Source organism: Panicum virgatum, chromosome 8K (genome assembly GCF_016808335.1).
Source record: "Panicum virgatum strain AP13 chromosome 8K, P.virgatum_v5, whole genome shotgun sequence".
In the NCBI taxonomy this organism is placed as follows: Eukaryota; Viridiplantae; Streptophyta; class Magnoliopsida; order Poales; family Poaceae; genus Panicum; species Panicum virgatum.
The window spans coordinates 16,543,653-16,561,741 of NC_053143.1; the positions used below are offsets into that span (position 1 = coordinate 16,543,653).

The 18,089-nt window shown below is 48.4% G+C and overlaps 1 protein-coding gene across 1 annotated transcript; it reads right to left on the reverse strand.

Moving 5' to 3' along the window:
• Positions 1 to 4,448: 4,448 nt before the first annotated feature.
• On the reverse strand, positions 4,449 to 6,222 carry LOC120644063 (UDP-glycosyltransferase 72B1-like). Its single transcript, XM_039920619.1, has one exon. The coding sequence runs from the start codon at positions 6,117 to 6,119 to the stop codon at positions 4,656 to 4,658; it is 1,464 nt and encodes a 487-aa protein (XP_039776553.1). The 5' UTR covers positions 6,120 to 6,222; the 3' UTR covers positions 4,449 to 4,655.
• Positions 6,223 to 18,089: the final 11,867 nt, after the last annotated feature.

Consider the following 18,089-nt stretch of genomic DNA (forward strand, 5'->3'; position numbering starts at 1 on the left):
TTGGTAAGGAAGGCAAGTGGACTTATTCCCCTACATATTCTATTTGATCCCAATAATATCATGATAATTCACTTTACTTTATTGTTAAAGTTGCATAAACTTGACGGGAATACCTATTAAGGATTCACCTAGTCTTTTACACATGAAACCTTGAACGCTGGGTTTAATAAATCTTTTTGGGTAGAAATGCTTAGATGCTTTATCTTGGGATGGTAATATAATGAACTTTTGACAAATGTTAAACATGCTTTTATGTGGATATCTTGGTAAAAGTTACAAGATCATATGACTCTAATTGGAACATGGAGAACCACCCAGGAAAACAGTACAACCAAAAGGACCATATGGCTCTAGTCTTGGCTGATTAATTAGAGACTCTAGTTTGAAGCGGTCTTACCGAAAGGGCAAGAGGGGCGGCGTTTGACGGGGTATAACCCGGTCCTCTTGGGAAGTGGGCTTTGCTAAGACACTATGCCCATTAGGGAGGTTTATGCTCCGCTACTGCTTCGGAAATCTTAGCGGACTACTTCTTACTAGGGAATCTTTGTAAAGGCCTCGTAGCATCCCTATGCAATCACACCTCGGAAGTGTGGTATTGTGCCTGATCAGCACAACGTGATTGGGTCCAAAGTTCTTTTGAACTTTTACGCGACTTGTGGGTAAAGTGTACAATCTCTGCAGAGTGTTTAAAACTGATATATCAGCCGTGCTCACGGTTAAGAGCGGCCTGTACCCTCACATGATAATTGAACTTGAAGAATAATTAACTTGTGGTTCTTTGTATGTGTTGGATCCTTTATATCCTTTATGCTTAAGTGGGTTAGTATAAACTTATACCTAGTAAATAGGTGCTTGCTAATAAAATATGACCAACATAAAATGCTAACCTCTATAAACCCTAGCCTCTCTTGATGGCTTTGCATTCTTCTCCCATTTGCTGAGTACCAACCATAAGTGTACTCACCCTTGCCAACTTGCTGCTCAGAAGAGAACACAGAAGTGGAGAACTACGACAACTTCAAGGAGTTCTAGGCGTGCGTTCACCAGTCGACTGCATGTGGAAGAAGACGCTGTTGCAGTATTCGTTTAGGTTATCGGTGGAATGCTTATAATGTATCGGAGTGTAATAAAGTTATTTACTCTTTCTTGCTTACGTTTTGAACACTATTTTTGATATATTCACTTATGACGTCTATCATATGTGTGTAAACTTGATCCTGGCGCACATATGAGATGCATTCGGTTTTGTTCTTAAAACTGGGTGTGACAATGTGATAGTTAACTCCGCCAAACAGCTACTTAAACGACAAAAAGTATTATGCTTCCTTTGGACCGCGTAATAATAGGTCAAGATGGGAATGGGCCAGCCCGGACCTGGCCTCGGACCTGGCCCCTATGGCCTCAGGGCCAATTTGTAAGGCAATGGGCCGACCCAATCTATCGTCTATATATGGTCTCATTGACCCAATGGGTATAATGGGTCGACCCATTCAGACATAACATATAGTATAAATGGAGTTATATGTGCATACAACAAATCAATCAGTGTAAATAAGAGCAAGGTAGAGTGCAAAATTATGAAAACTAATATAGTATCATCTAGTGCTAGCTGAAAACTCTACAAACAATAATATTTCCAAAGCCGCGATAATGTTATGAACCGAATCATGCGATGCTGAGTATTAGCTGCACAAAACCAGTAGGTGAATCTTTGGAACTAGTGCACTAGCAAGCTAGCTAGGATCGAACAAAGATGAAGTGGGATTAGATCATCAGAATGTTAGATCTGGTGCAGGCTTTTCAGTATACCAACTACTTTGATACCTACTATGGCCAGGCAAGCTATGTATCCAGGAGGAAGAAGAAGGATCGTTCTCTGCAGTTGCCCAGTGGCCAGCTGCTCCGTTGCACTTGGGGTTAGCTAGGTAGGGCATGCAAAGATCTGGTTCTAGTTCAATCACCATACAGGATACCCACGGGAGAACAACAGAGATGGAGCGTGGCATGAAGATTCATGGCCGCCGGATGACAGCGAAACGTGCCGAGATGCCGCCGCTGTAGCTAGCTTGCTCGCCTCCATGTTTGTCTCTCTCCCATGCGTTAGATAGAACTAGAGATCAAGTTGGATGGTAGAATAGAACTAGAGATTAAGTGAGATGATAGAGTTGTTTTGGGTCAACCCATCAGGCCCATTGGGTCGGTAGACTCCGGCTTCTATGGACTCTTATCAGACTTGAGGCCGGCCCATGTGGCCCATTGGCCTTGCTTTTATGGGTCGGGTCAACTACCCGATGGGTCGACCCGGCCCGTTCCCATCTTGAATAATAGGCAACTTCAACCTTTTGCTAGCACTTCCTTGGTAGTATTAGCTAAATTAAATTTTAGTCAAATAAGAGATGTATACTGCTTTGCCACCTGAACCAAAACATAGTGGATATCTTTTAATAATGTTTTATGACAAGGTCCACTACTCCACCTCTTTTATTTTGCTGAAAGTCATTATGTTATCTTTTTGTTTAAGAGAATCAGGGGGGAACTTATATTTTCTAAGCTGCTTTAGAATCAGAGTGTTTGAATGGCCTGGGAAGAAAAGGGAAACAAATAGGTTTTGGACAATTAAATCTCCTATCCTAATATTAGTTTTGGTTTAACTTGAATTTTCCTACAACGTGACATTCAGGTTTATGTGCTCTTTGTAGGGCTATTTGGCTGAGCAGAAATGATATTGTTTTCCATAAGTCTTAAAAATAAACTTGTTTACATATCCTTTTCAGGACGACATACCTAGCCAGAATGTGAATGCCACTGCAAGAGGAGGATATGGATACTATATCAACTGCTTCCTGAGCTATGAAATCAACTGCAATGGAAATCTTCGCAAGAAATTGGTGGCAGTTTAGTAATAGGCTGTGCTTGTAATCTGTGTCCCAACTACTTATGAACTGTGACTTGTAATTAGGGCTGGATATATTATTTTGATATAGAGGCTGGGATATGAGCATGCTAATCCGCGTGTTGGATATATCGTTTCGATATATAGGCTGGGACATGGGGCATGCTAATCCGCGCGCGCACACCAGCAGCCTTCGCGACGCGATCTCTGATAGAGGGTTTTCTTTCCTTTTTAGGAAAATTTTTATTCTTTGTAATTTGCTAATTGTCAAAATTATAGTTTGTAAATATAATGTTTAAGTATAACTTTTTACACATTTTCACTAAAGATAATTTTTTTTTCTCAAACCACGCAGGAGAATTACGCATAAGGCAGCCGCAGTGTATCTTGCCGAGGCTGGTAAGGGGCCATGAAGTAGGTGGTAGTAGGCATCAAATCGTCTGCGCAATGTTCATCTGGTAAGAAGGTGGGGCCATGGTCCTGGCAGGCTGGCATGCAACAGGCGGAAGCGATGGTGTGAGAGAGAAGATGAATTTTTTTATTCCTTATTGGCAGATAGTAGTGCTACTGCCAGATGATGCTATTACCAGATGGGGCGACCGTTGCCGGGGCTTTGCCGAGTGCCTGACGGTCGTCCTACGTGGCGGTTTTGCCGAGTGCTAGATCATGGCACTCGGCAAAGCCTCGTTTGTTTGCCGAGTGCCAGGGTTAGCACTCGGCAAACTTTCAAAGATTTGCCGAGTGCAAGCTAGAGGCACTCGGCAAATTTAGAGCTTTGCCGAGTGCCAGGTGGAGGCACTCGGCAAAGACTAAATGCCGTCAGCCATCCTAACGGCCGGCGCACGGCGGGCGCGCGTGCTGGGCACGTGCGCGGTCTTTGCCGAGTGCGGGCCCGGCGGCACTCGGCAAAGATTAATTTTTGCCGAGTGCCCCACTTTGCCAACGGCCAGCACTTGGCGAAGTGTGGGCATGCCGTGTGCCACGTTTTTGCCGAGTGCCCGCGGCCTGGCACTCGGCAAACCTCGTCTTTGCCGAGTGCCCGCGGTCTGGCGCTCGGTAAAGGCCGAGACACTCGGCAACTATGGGTTTTCCGGTAGTGGTAGAGGCCAACTAAGGTCATCCAAACAATGCAACTCAATTTGATACTCCCTCCGCCCCCAAAGGATTGCAACGAGTTTCTCCCCAAAAAAAAAGGATTGCAACGGGTTAGAAAATAAGTTGTCTCATTTTTCTAACTACTAAGAGAAGTACAAGCAAAAAAATAAGTACTAAAGGGCTAAACGCATCATTTAGTACCTGGTTATGCAACCGGTACTGATGATCGAGACCTTTAGTCACTGTTCCTCGGTACTGGTTACATATCGGGTACTGGTGGGTGTTAGGTAACAGTACTAACCACACATTTTGCAATATCGATCATTTCATTTTTCCAACAACGTGATATTCAGATTTTTACACCTTATTTAAATTTCGTTTGTAATTAGCATTGTAGTCATTATGCAAGTGTAAAACTGGTCATCTGTTCCACGGCACACACAAAATCCACACTTTTGCATTGTATACAATCCACATTGTTCCCTTTATTCAAAAGCTTAAATTACAAATGTGAAGGGAAGGAAAGCACATTGTTCCCTTAGTACAAGCAAAGCAGTGGCAATGGAATAGTTCTAAGAAATTACAATATGAGACATGTGTCATTTAAAATCAAGTTCGAGAGTGATATGCATAGCAAAGAGTAGCAAATGATTCGAAGGGGCACGGACTAGTTCTCCCCAACTTCCCACTTCTCTACCAGCTCGGCTAATGCAGTCGCGGCAGCACCACACTCTGTTAGGCCCTGTAATGCGTTCTCCTGAAGCTTTGCTACCGTGGTTCGCACTGCTGCACCCTTCCCTTCCCCTACCATAAGCTCCTTCACTACCCGAGCGATCATATCCTTCCCCTTTGGTTCAGGCACCCGTATCACGGCCCCTATACCCTCATCTAGCATCACTGCATTTTGATGCTGCTCAGCGTATAGAGGCCATGCCACCATCGGCACTCCATGGATAAGGCTCTCTAAGGTAGAGTTCCACCCACAGTGTGTTAGGAAACCTCCTGTGGCTTCATGGCTCAATACATCTATCTGTGGGGCCCATGAGGACACCAGGAAGCCAACATCTCTGGTCCTTTCAATGAACCCTTCCGGCAGGAACACAATAGGGTCCTTCTTGCTCTCGGCATCATAGTAGTTGTCGCTCACTGTCCCCTCATCACTTGGGCTCCTCACAACCCACAGGAATCGCTGCCCACTCAGCTCTAGCCCGAGCGCAAGTTCTCGCATCTGCTCAGTAGGCAGCGCACCACCAGAGCCGAAGGAGACAAAGGTCACCGATCTGGCTGGCTGTAGGTCGAGCCAGTCAAGACACTCCGCACGCGACGAGGCTGGAGGCGCCGTGCTCATAACACCGGTGGATTTGCTCCTGGTTAGTATGAGCGGGCCGATATTGTACACGGGTGGGCGGCCAAGCTCCTGTTGGTGGAGCACCGCGGCGGCCTCCGGCTCTACGGCATCGAAGGAATTGACAAGGATGGCATCAGCTTCCTTGGTGCGTGAAGCGTGGTGGACCATCCACCGGTAGCATGGGTTGGCCCTGTCCTGCAGCGGTGACAGAATGTCCATCCCAGGAATTGGCACGCATCCTGGCAGCTGGAGTGGCTCGGCAAGGTCCCGGAACTCGCCGGGGATTGAAAGGTCGAGCTCAGGTAGGTGAAGCAATAGCATCAGCATGTGGAGGTTGGTGGGGATGAACAGGTACCTCCTTTCAACACCAACATTGGACGCGGCATCGAACGAGTCCATGCCGAAGAAGTCGGTGATGAAGGCAACGAGACGGTTAGTCTCCTTCAGCTTGGTGAGAACCTGCGTGAGGGCAGGGATGGAGCGGGCACACTCCTCGGACATGAGCGTCTCAATGGCTGTGCCGTGCGGCAGATCAGAGAGGTCAACGGGCGGGAGGTGGAGTGAGGTGATTGATGGCGGGAGGGAGGCCAGGAAGGCGCGCTGCGTTGCGGATGCTGTGGAGGCGAAGGCAATGAGCGTGGCCGTAACACCATGCCGGGCAGCTAGGCGCTTCGCTAGCTCGGCAAGCGGGATGAGGTGGCCCATACCCGGCGTTGCCAGCATCACGACATGTGGGAGGCGCGCCGCTGAGCCATTGGATGCACCGTTCTCCATTGTCACCATGTTTCCAGGAGAATGTTTTGGCTTTCTTTCTTAGCGGTTTTGAGCTTTGGCCTGGGCTGAGAACGTAAACGAGCTTGCGTGGGTGAGGGGGCGAGGTTGTGATTAATGGGCTTTATAAGCAGAGGCGGTGCCTGTGCCGTGATTATAGAACATGGATGGGAGCTGTTGGGGTTAGATAGAAGCAATTATGAAAGAGCTAGGGCCGGAGTGGCTGCTATGGGATATGACACCCACCACCAAACACATTGTTAACAAATAAAACATGCAGGTGCGCAAATAGTTCCTTCTCAAATCTCAAGGCTTTCCTACTACATAGTATTCGACAGCACATACAAAGTTGGTGAACAGTCACAAGGCGTCTTGTGCTGAAGCTTCGCCGCACAACGCCGGAGCGAATATGTACAGACCAAGGAATAATTATTGTTCGTCTTTGTTGTAAACCACCGAAAGTTTGGTGCATTGTTAGTGCAGTGCCGACCCCTTCCGATTAGTGTATTATCACTTTTTCAAATATGCTTAATTTAGATTTGTTCTGGCAGAAAGTGACATATCGTCGAGTGCAAACCTACCTGGAAATACAATCATGAAAAATCAATCACTACACAGTTTGGAATATTGTTCAAACACAAGAGTTATTAAATTAAGGGAGCCTAGTACATGTCATTCTGCAGAAAAAGGAATCTTATATATGATTTTCTAATCATATATAAGAATCTTATATATGATTTTCATAAACCTTTCGCCCTGCGTCGTCCCAGCGTCAGGCGACTCGGGCGGACACTCCCGCCCCCTCGCCGCCACCCCCTTCCCCCACCCCCCCATCATCGCTCCGCCGCCGGAGCTGGCCGCCAGAAGCCTGCGCGGCCGGCGAGGATGGCGGCGGCGGGGCAGCCCTTCCCCTTCCCTTCACCTAGCGGGCGCGGCCACTGCAGGTGTTGAAGGAGCCCACCGTTGGGCGAGCGGTGGCAGCACCGGCGGCTCTGGCGAGGCTAGATTCGGGGCCCCATGGCAGGATCTGGTGTCTGCAGTGCCGAATTTGACGTGTGGGTGGCCGCCGGCGAAGGCATGGCAGGCGATGGCTCCCGCAAGCCAGCGTGGCCGGCGGGAGCGCGAGGAGACCGGCCGGGGCTGGGGCTGTGCTGGCATGGGGGCGGCCACTGGGAGGTGCTGCGCAGCTCGAGCCTGGGTGCGTGGCAGCCCTAGGGGGCTCTGCAGTGGTGCGGCGTGACATCGGTCGGCAGGAGTCCCTGAGCTAGTGCAGGGGCGTGGAGGAGGTTTTGCGGTGGCCGTGTGCTGACGGAGTCGGCCGCCGCAGACGTGAAGGCGGCGCACACGCTTGGTGAGGCACCATAGCGGGAGGGCTCCCTGCTTCGCCTGGTTGGGAGACAGGCAAGCTCAGGCCAAAGCCATGTCGGATCTGCCGGCAAGATGAAGGCGACGCCCTCGGGCGCCGTTTACCTTTCTGAAGGCATTGTTATGGTGTCTTCCCATATTCCGGCCAGTTGCGAGGGTGCATCGGCAACGTCGTGGCAGCGTGGCTGATGGTAGTTTGCTTCGATAATTGCCGGCGATGTCATGGTGGCTTGGTTGGCAGTATTGAAGCAGGGGCGGCACTAGCGCCATGGTGGCGTGGCTAGTGGGTCCTGGCTGCTTCTCGTGCTGTTGGTTGTTGAGCTTGGCTGGAGGCATTGGCTGCGATAGGAGATCTCGTGTCGATGACCCAATCCAACCGAGCGGAGTTTATCCGTTGAGGGTCGTGTCGACGTACCAATCTGACCGGGCAGAGATCTGTTGAGGCTCGTGTTGATGTCCCAATCCAACCGGGCAGAGTTGAGGTCTGGATCGATATCCGAATCCGACCTGGGCAGTGGTGTGGTCGTGTTGATGTCCCAATCCAACTGACTAGGGTGCGGCGGCGTCGATGTCCCAATCCGATCGGCTTTAGTTGTAGGTGTAGTTGTAGGGGTTTGTAGTTGTGGTGTATGGTTTTTGGATCCGGTTTACCTATAAACTGGATCAATTCTCTTCTTATTAATATACGCTGAACCGCAAGATTTAGGATCTTTCATGGAGTCACGGTGACCAATTAAACTAAATGTTAACAGCCCCAATTCAATTTTCGATTTACTTTTATCATTTTTCTAAGGATAACTAGGCATCAATAATATCCTATAAACTTCCTTCTTTGTCCCAACAAAATTGGAAACAGCCGCTGCCGCCGCCTGACCCTCATCGCCGCCCCGTCCATCCCCCTCCTTGTTGTTTCGGTGGCTTCGCCGGTAGGTGAAGGAGCGGGACCCGTTCTCTTTGTAGATTTAGTCGGTTAGTTTTCTTCTAGGTTTGGTTCTCCAGCGATCTCACTGAGGTGGTGGAGACGATGACGCTATGAAATAAGGTCTCTCCGGTCTATAGCTACCTTGACGACGTCTGATCCGGCGCCGACGAAGGGCCAGCGAGAGTTGGTTCTACCAGATGTGAAGGTCTCTCTAAATCTTTGCAATTGGTGTGTCGGAGATGCAATTGGCTATCTTATGTTGCGGCGACTTCGACCTCTTCTTTCGATTTGTTCTACGATAAGATCCTATTTTTTCAACCCTCTATTTTGATGGTAAAGGATTGCGAGCCTCCGTTGCTTGAGGTGTTCTGTTGCTAGATCTCGTGGTAAGCAGCTAGTGATTTTTGCGGTCTTCAAAGACTTGTGTGACGATGGCGTTTGTAGGTGTCCCTTTCCCTTTTCGAGTACATATGATAAACCACTATTTCTATATAAAGGTCCCTTAAGATTATCAAGTGCTCAATTGGGATTTTCAATATATCTTTGCCAAATACATCACTTCATAGTAACTTGTTCTAATAAAGCATCTGACCTCTAGAACATTTGTCTTGCATCTGCGTGCGCAACTTATATTATCACTAGATCATTTCGCATGCGGGAACACTTACTGCGCACGTCTGCTCTGTGCGAACAATGCACCCAATGTGTAATATATATCCGAACACTTCAACAAGGAAATGCACATGCGGGTCAATGTGGAGAAGAGATAGTAGGTTGCGAAGAATAGTCGTCAGCCATGGACCGGAGGGCTTCAGGTTTAGTGCTAGCTTTTGCACTTGGGCTAGACAGGGGTCAGCAAGCGTCCGGGGCTTTGGATCGGATCGGATCGGAAAACTAGCTGGAATTTGACTAGGCCAAAATAAAGGAAAAAAGGAAGAAAGAAAACAATAAAGAGTTTTTTAAAGAAGGCATCAGTGAGTTTCCTACCTATATTTTCGCGTTGTTTAGATGCACTCCGTAAAGTTTTTGAAATGAAATCTTTGCACATTTAAAGTATTAAATTAAATATAGAGTAATCACCAAACTAATTACAGAACCCAAACTATGAGACGAATTTATTAAGACTAATTAATCCATCATTAGCACATGTCTACTATAGCAATTTATTGCCTAATCGGGTCGAATTAGGCTCATTAGATTTGTCTCGTAATTTACAAACAAACTATGCAATTAGTTTTTATTTTATCTAGATTTAATACTCTATGCTGCAACATAATTTTGAAATTTTAAATTTTGCATCTAAACAAGGCCTTTATGTAAGTTTTTATTTAATCCTGGCCATTTTAAATTGGCTCCCACAAGAGTCAAACATACATACGCCTGTTAGATACTACTCAGCTGCTCTAACCAGTAGGCTAGAGGTTTTTTCACAAATATTACGGATGTTGATTTGCTTATTTTCATCCAAAGCATAACATTAATTTATCCAAAGAAATTTGGGAGTTGGTATTTGGCTGAAATTTGAAATACATTAAAAATTGACTGAGTCATAGAGTTTGAACAAGTATAAATGCAGCATAAAGGCTTCAAAATTTTCGTGTCGAGGACTAATGGTGGTCATCCTTGGATGATGAGTGATTGACTACATTGTGTGGATTTGATGTATCTCTTGGCTCGTGATATGCAGGCGTAGGATACGACGTGGCGATCAATGACATGATGTGAAGGTCAAGCGAAAGGTTCCGCGAAGAGTGAACGCGAGTAGGCTTGAACAAAGGGACCCAAGGAGTCCGGACGGAGTCATGGGCGGTCCACGTGGTGCATTGAAGAGCAAGAGTACATGGGCGACGGCATCGGCCAAGTCAAGGAGAAAGGCGATGGCGAGTTCAAATAGGCTGCCCGTGTGACGAGAGCACGAAAGATTTTGAAGGCGTCGTGGCACTTGGCGGGAGGTCGGTCACGCGTCCACATCAGAGGCGGCAGGTTTACTGGTTTGGGCCTCAAAAACGAGAGGAGGCAGGTGGTCATCCGATAAGGAGCTCCGCATTGGAGACGCTATGTTAATGTCGCATCTCCTATTACAACCTTTATGGATGATGCAGGTTTCTAAAACGTATCACCGATTGAGGTGATTCATATTGGTGACCCGTCTAGTTCATCCGCGTCTCTGATTTTCCTACATAGGTGACGGTTCTTGATCTTCGTTAGCTTTAGCTGCTATATAGGTGATGCTTCTTGATTTTCGTTAGCTGTAGCTAGTATATAGGTGACGCTGATAGTTATCGCGCATCTCTAAAAAATTATAGGTGACACGTTTCAATTCCTTGTCGCCAAATATGGTGTCCCCTTTGTTATACTCTAGCAAAGTGAAAGTCAAGTACTCATGTTATTGTTACCCTACTTTACTCGTAATACATATGAAGGGTTGAGATGGGCGACCAGAGAGGGGGGGAGTGAATGGGAACCCCTAAAAAATTCTCATCAATGAGAACAAGGGCCAATTCAACTCAACACTTAACCGTCAAAGTAAGACAAGCCAACTTGTGATGTGCTCACTCTAGTAACGGTTAGCCAAATCTTGATGCAAAGCCGAAGCACGTGAAAAACAATCTACTGAGCCAAATGCAACACGAAGCGAAATTCTCACGACACAGCAAATTCTCAAAGCAATGGAAGCCATACAAAGGATGAGGCTCCTCGCAAAAAAAAATACAAAGGACGAGCCTCAATTCAATTTGCAAAAAATTATAAAGAGAAATCATGATTAACTTCTCACTGGGCAAAGTATGCAATTTTTTTCTCGAACAAGATGCGTGTTCGAGAAAAAGAAATTGCATACCTTGCCCACTGAGAATTTAATCATGATTAGTTAATAGCATTCTAGATCAAGCAAGCAAGACAAAATGCGTGAGCTCAAATTATACTAATTAAGCATTAACAATGAATAAACAAGGGAAGCAATCATTATATCACTGTTCACTAAAAGCAACACTTCACAAGTTTGAATACTTAAAGCACAAGCTGCTGCTGGATTAAACTACTAAACAGGAAAAGCACTCGGGATTCAACAAAAGATACGAAATTGATCTTTCGATTACTCCACGAGGTCCGATTACAAGCCACTCCTAGCCTAATCAAGACATAGATGGCAAAAAGATCAAATCAAAGAATCACATACTCTCTCTCAAACCCTAGCTGTTAGAAGACAAATGAGAGAACCTCCGAATGAGAGAAGCAAAAAAGTGAGCTACCCACACAGCCCTTCAACATATATATATAGGTGCCTGGCCGAATGACCAACACGTCATTATGTGAAGCACACAACCCAAATACTTCTCAAAGGTAAAACCATCCAACTTTTTGTTGGACCACTAGACGGACACGTCGCTTTTACGACTTTGTTTCGTCTCGATGCATTATTATTGGAGCTATCAGCTTATTTAAGCCGGTCGAAACAAGTAGCTCGAAGTATAACGGCGAAGTATCTTTTCCTCTAAACATAGATTCTAAATCTTTGGAAGTCCTCTCTGTTCTACACCTTCTGCACCAGTGTGTGTGTCCTTGGATGAGCCTGAACCCGTAGATAGTGTACTCATGTTCTTCAGTGGATACGATACCCCGGAATACTCCTGGGTGAAAGCTACAACAGTATCTGTGCGCTTGCAGATTTTATTCATGATGTTACAAAGTACCAACACCTGCCGCCCTGGCTTTGCAACAATAGGAAATATATGATGATGTCAATACCCATCTCAGGACCGCAACAACCAGGCATTCACATCGATTTGTATTTGAGACCACTTGTGGATGATCTGAAAATATTGTGGTCAATAGGAGTCACTATCAAGAGAAAGCAATTCACACCATGTGGCATGCTGTTCACTACCATTATTACCGATATCCCTGGTGGTCATTCTATGTCTAGTCAGTCTAAAGGTGACAAGGATTACGTCCATTGCTTAGATTACACCAAGACTTTGTGGCTCAACAACTAACAGAAATAGGCATACATATGGCATTGTTATTTCCTTCCCACGTCCCATGTGTACCGAAGCATGAAATGTAAATTTGACAGCACAAGGGAGGAAGGGAAAGCTCCAAGGCATTTTAATGGGGAGTATGTCTACAACCGGGTCTAGGATCTCACCATTGCCCATGGGAAGAAAAGCACTACCATCCTTGGAATGAGAAAGCGGGATAAACAAGATGATCCAAAGATCAGATGGAAAAAGAAGCCAATCATGTGGGAGCAACCATATTGGATACATTTAGCCATTAGCCACAGTATCGACGACATGCATGTAAAGAAAAATGTATGTTGGAATTTACTTGGGACACTCATGAGTGACAAGCGCAAAACCAAAGACCATGCAAAACTACAAGCTGGCCTTGAAAAATGGACATAAGGCCCGACCTTTATCCTAATGGCACCAGTTCGTAGCTACCGACATCTGCAATAAATATAACCAAGTCAGGGAAGGAGTCATGTGATTTCTTTCGCAGTGTAAAAGTACCTTCTACCAATTCATCCAACGTCAAGAAACTGGTCCATCCGAAGGGGCACAAATTTCTTCCCATGAAGACACATGACTGTGATGTCATACTCACCACAATGCTTGTGGTTTTCTATAGAGAACATATTATCGCAAAAAGTTCAAAGGGCCATCATAAGCTTATGTTTCTTCTTCAATGCGATATCTCAGAAGGTGAGTGATGAGCAGACACTTGATGACCTTGAAAAGAACTCATTTGACACAATATGCCTTCTTGAGGTGTTTTTCCCACCGTCATTGACATATCAGTCCATCTCATTGCTCACTTGGTTATTAAAGAGATAAGGTACATTGGTTCGATGCTCTTACATCACATGTATCCGTATGAGAGATTCATGAGCACATTGAATAAGTATACAGAGATTCAGGTTCATCCTGAGGGAAGCATGGTTTGCAGTTACTCAAGTGAGGAGGTAGTTGTTGGGTATTTTAACAACTGCGAATAAATCCGCAAGGGCACAAATATCGTCGTAGCTTCCACCCAAGAGTATTAAAGGGTATCAAATCCACATGGAACGTGTGTGCAGTAACTCATAACCAAGATATGTGACGAGGATAGAAATGATTCTTGAGGTAGCACTAAAGATGAGTTAAAGATCGATCTCTCAATTAAGACTCGCTTCGGGCACCGGCTTACCCCTGAAATTGTCAGGAGACTATGGACAATGACTCTACGCTATAGCCAAACATGGAGGATTATGAAGGAAAAATAGGGCTATCACCACTGCGACCTACCCCTACAAACCGTGGGATATAAGGAAATGAAGGCAACCCATAGCCTAGATTTGGTGTCCATGCTACTATTTACTACCGTAGTCTAACAATGTTTGGACCCATGTAGCAAAGTATGGCACTTAGTATAAATACAGAGCGACGTACCCGCGAGTAAGAGAACTGCACTCAAGAAAAAGTACTATTGAAGACAGGAATTACAAATACTAACTTACTCATACTAAAGAAAGGCAGCATCCGTAGATGTACAAGCTTGGAGAAGAGCACCGACAGGCCCGGTGCTTCCCCAAACTACTCCTCACCCTCCTCCTACTCTGAGCATTACCTAGGCAGCACTTCACCTTTTAAATGGAGCACTACATCTTTTCTTGGGTGGCGTGTTGAAAGAGGGGTTCTCCATCTCCTTGAATGGTATAATGCCTACATATAGGTTATTCCAAGGATTACCACTTTTGCTTGCAAACTTTTTGAAGTTTCAGGAATGGAATGGATTAGAGTCAAGCCGCCTTTCCTTCTCCTTCTCGGATAACTTGGGTTTCTTTGAAAGATTTTCAAAACAAACTTTTAACTTGCTTCTGAATGATTCTCTCAGATCACTCAAGGTGTATGGTTCCTCACCAAAGCAATGTTTTGCCTCTTTTCATCCTAGTTCTAATAAGGCTTTTGTGGAGTTTAGGGTACGGAATGAAAACGAGGTATACTTGCTAGTCTTAAGGCTTTTCTAGAGTTTAGGGTAGGGAATGAAAAGGAGGCATACTTGCATTGCATATGTTGCTAATTCGAAAACTACATCCAAGAAGAAAATTAGTCATACAATCAGATCTAAGATGTGCCTATGTGTGATTAACATATATGGTGGAGTATTTATCGGTGGAATGGGCGAAATGTTGCCAACTTTATATATATATATATATATATATATATATATATATATATATATATATATATATATATATATATATATATATATATATATATATATATATATATATATAGGGAAAATGCATTCTACACCTGCTTGTATCTACTCCTGTGTAGGATCCTTCGTGAGTTTCTTATAGACCGTCACATTATCGGGTCACGATCCGCTATCCGAGTACGTCGCGCTACCCCCACGCGTATAGCCGCTGCTCTCCGGATATGTATATATGGCACACCAAATAAATTGATTTTTTTATACGGTGATTATCCATCTGCCGCATCATTATCCATCCTGCTGGGCTTGAGGAATACAATTTCAAACTCGTTTCTGTTGGAGAGATATCCGGCAGCGGAATAAGCAATTCGTTCGTAGCGTCGCCGGCGCCTGGCGCATATACGACGGTCGGTTCTGAACGAAGATTTCTAGGACCCGAGTACCCCGGTAGGGGTTATCTGAACCCTTAATATGTACTTTGAGATCTGTGCTAGATTCAGGAAGGTGTCAGGTAGAGGTGGAATTGGGTCAGATCGTGTACGCGTTCGGATGTAGGTACGTATTGTATACGATGAGACATGCACCTAATAAATTGTCGGATTCTGTACCAGACGCTCCCCTTTATCGGTACCTTCTACTTCTACTATGGTTCAAAATCATTTTTACTCTCTCGTGTCGCCCATCCCCTCCCCTCCTCTCCCTCACGGTACAGCTTCATCGGTGGGGACTCCATCCTCTCCACCGGCCGCACCGGCGAGGCCCAGATCCAGGGCCGGCGAGTCCGGATCCGGCGGCGACGGCACGTGCCGGTGTTCGGGGAGTGGAGCTACTACTCGTCCTCGTCCTCCCCAGAGGAGCCGCAGCTGCCGCACTCCGGGGCCACGGCGGGGGACTCCGCCTGGTGGTACGCAGCGGCGGCGGAGCAGGACGCCTGCAGCGACGCGTGGTTCCGGTGCTCGCCGCCCCTGCGCAGGCCGCCATCGCCCAAGAAGGCTCGGAGGCCGGCCCCGGCGCCGGCGGAGTAGAAGCTGCCGGCGGGCCAAGGCGGCGTGCTCGGGCTGCCGTTCCAGTCGGGCCTCGCGGTGAGCGGGGACCCGCGGGACCTTCGCTTCGACCTCTCAACTGCCTTCGCGTCGGGCCCGGTGCTCCGCCTCTCGTACCGCCCCAACGACCCAGCCCTCCCCTTCGCGCACACCGTCCACGCGGGGCTCAACTGGGGCCTGCGCATGCTGCCGACGCCGCCAGTCTCCGACCCCGCGGACCTTCGACACGACGGTGTCAGTTCCATGCGGATCTGGGCGTGATGCGTGCGGATCTCAATAGGCTGGCACCAGATCTGGCGCGGCGCCCGCAGCCTCTCGGCGGCGGCGGTGCTGGACGGGGACCCATGGTGGCCTTGCCGTCGAGGGTCGTTCATCCTGCGCAGCCACGACCGTCGACCAGGATGTGGGGAGGGCGGGAGGCACAGCAACAGCTAGCGGCGGCGCCCCCTGCGAAAAAAGTGGTGCACCGGCGGCCTCGTCCTGGTGAAGCTCCAGACCCGGCCTCACTCGGAGCAGTGGTCGAGGTGCTCCAGCTGGGGACCTGCTGGTGGGTGGCGGCAGAGGCGAGCAGGAGCGGCGTGAAGTGGAACGGCCGAAGATGCTGAGGCGGATGCCGTGCGCGGCGTCGAGGTCGAGGATGTGGATGCGGCGCGCGCCCTCGACGGCGCCGGCCGCGCGGCCGTGCACACCGGGCCCTGGCGTCTGTCCCGCAGCCTCACTGCCGCCGATGCAACCCGAGAGTCCCGCCTCGTGTCCTCCGTCGCCGCGGCGCTCGGCAGACGCGACGTCCCCGACCGGGACACCGCGCTCTAGCTCGCGGTCCGGCTCCAGCTCCCCTCCATGGCCTATGTGCTCGCCACCGCAGGGGCGGACCCCACCCTACAAAACCACGTCTGGTGGACCCCATGCTCTAGGAGGCGCTCTGCCTCGAGTGCAGGGACCAACGCGGGCGGCCGCGGACTGCCCCCGGGCTCGCTGCTCGTGCTCCACCGCGGCTGCCGCGAGGTGCACGATGCGTTTTGCCGCGGCCTCGGCAGCGGGCAACGGGGGAACCGCCACATCCGACGCGTCCGCCTACCGGCCGGGCCGACATCGTCCTCATCCGACACGGGTATGTCGCTGTTACGGCGCGGGACACCACCTCCGCCTTCTCTCGCCATCCTCGGCGCCGTCGTCCACGTCGTCGTCGAGCCAGCGTCGCTCGGCGCGTCCACCCCACCGAGCCGCCGAACCCACCGCATCGAGCGAGGATGCCTCGCCACAGCCACCACGAGCCGCCCCCGCTCGCCTGCTGCTACGGATGCGGCTGCGCGGCGTCGTGCTACTACCCTACATTCGTCTCGGCCCCGCCCAGCTCCGCCACATCCGACCACCTCCTCCTCAGCTCCCTGGCGCCCGCCCAGCCTCCGCCACAGCCACAGCCCCAGGCCCAGCCGGCGCCGGCACACCGCCGCCGCCTCCTCCCGCCGCACACCACGACACGAACCCCTATCCGTATCCCTACCCCTACCAGCATCAATACCAGTACCAGTACCAGCAGCATGAGGACAAAACCCACTACACCCACCCTCCAGCGCCGCCGCAGCCCAACCCATCCGGCGATGGATAGCAGCACCAGCATCAGGTGGAGCACCACCAGCATCAGCAGCATCAGAGGGAGAGGGAGAGCAGCAGCTTCTGCCTGCTACTGCTGCTGCTGCTTCAGTGACGAGCTCGCGGTGTCGTCGATCCACAGGTGGACTTGGCCGCTGACAAGCTACGAGCTCCGCCACAACGGCAAAGCGCGAGCTTGCCCCATTCCGATGGTGACCTCATGACCGTCGCATCCAGCCACGGTTAGTCGTTGTCCGCTCACACACTCTCTCTCTCTCTCTGAGGAATTTCTTTATTTGATTTCTTATAGCAGGTCACTAATTTGTTGTGTATATTATTTCTTGCACTGCTCGTTGATCCGGTTCCTGTTTAGGCTGATCTGAGCTACGGGTTGTCCAAGGTGAAAGAGCAGCCTGCACCGACCGGCATCGAGAACACGACTAATCGGCAGGTACTTGGTGGTAGCAGGTATGCACTTCATTTATGGATGATGTTTGTGCTTGCCGGTCCTACTGTTTTGGTTGGTTAATTGGCTGCATAAGTGTACCTGCTCATTCAGTTTTTTGCTTCATATTCAACATCTCTTGCTGTGTATATTGCCTAAATGCACCCCTTAACTATTTTAGAGGAGAAACGTTTTTTCTGATGAGTTGAGATTCACAGCACTGTTCTGTTCCATTGGTTCACAACAATTTATGCTACGGATGAAGTAGCTGTTCATTACTACCATGCAGTACCTAGGTATCCAATTTAGCAAATATAGGCTACAATTATATTACTAGCATGAAGTTATTACAAGTTTACTACCTGTACCAGTACTTGAAACTCTGAATATATGATCCAAGGATTCTTGATTGT

Bases quoted from the DNA above. Each gene is read 5' to 3' on its own strand.
- LOC120644063 (XM_039920619.1), bottom strand. From the start codon at position 6,119: ATGGTGACAATGGAGAACGGTGCATCCAATGGCTCAGCGGCGCGCCTC.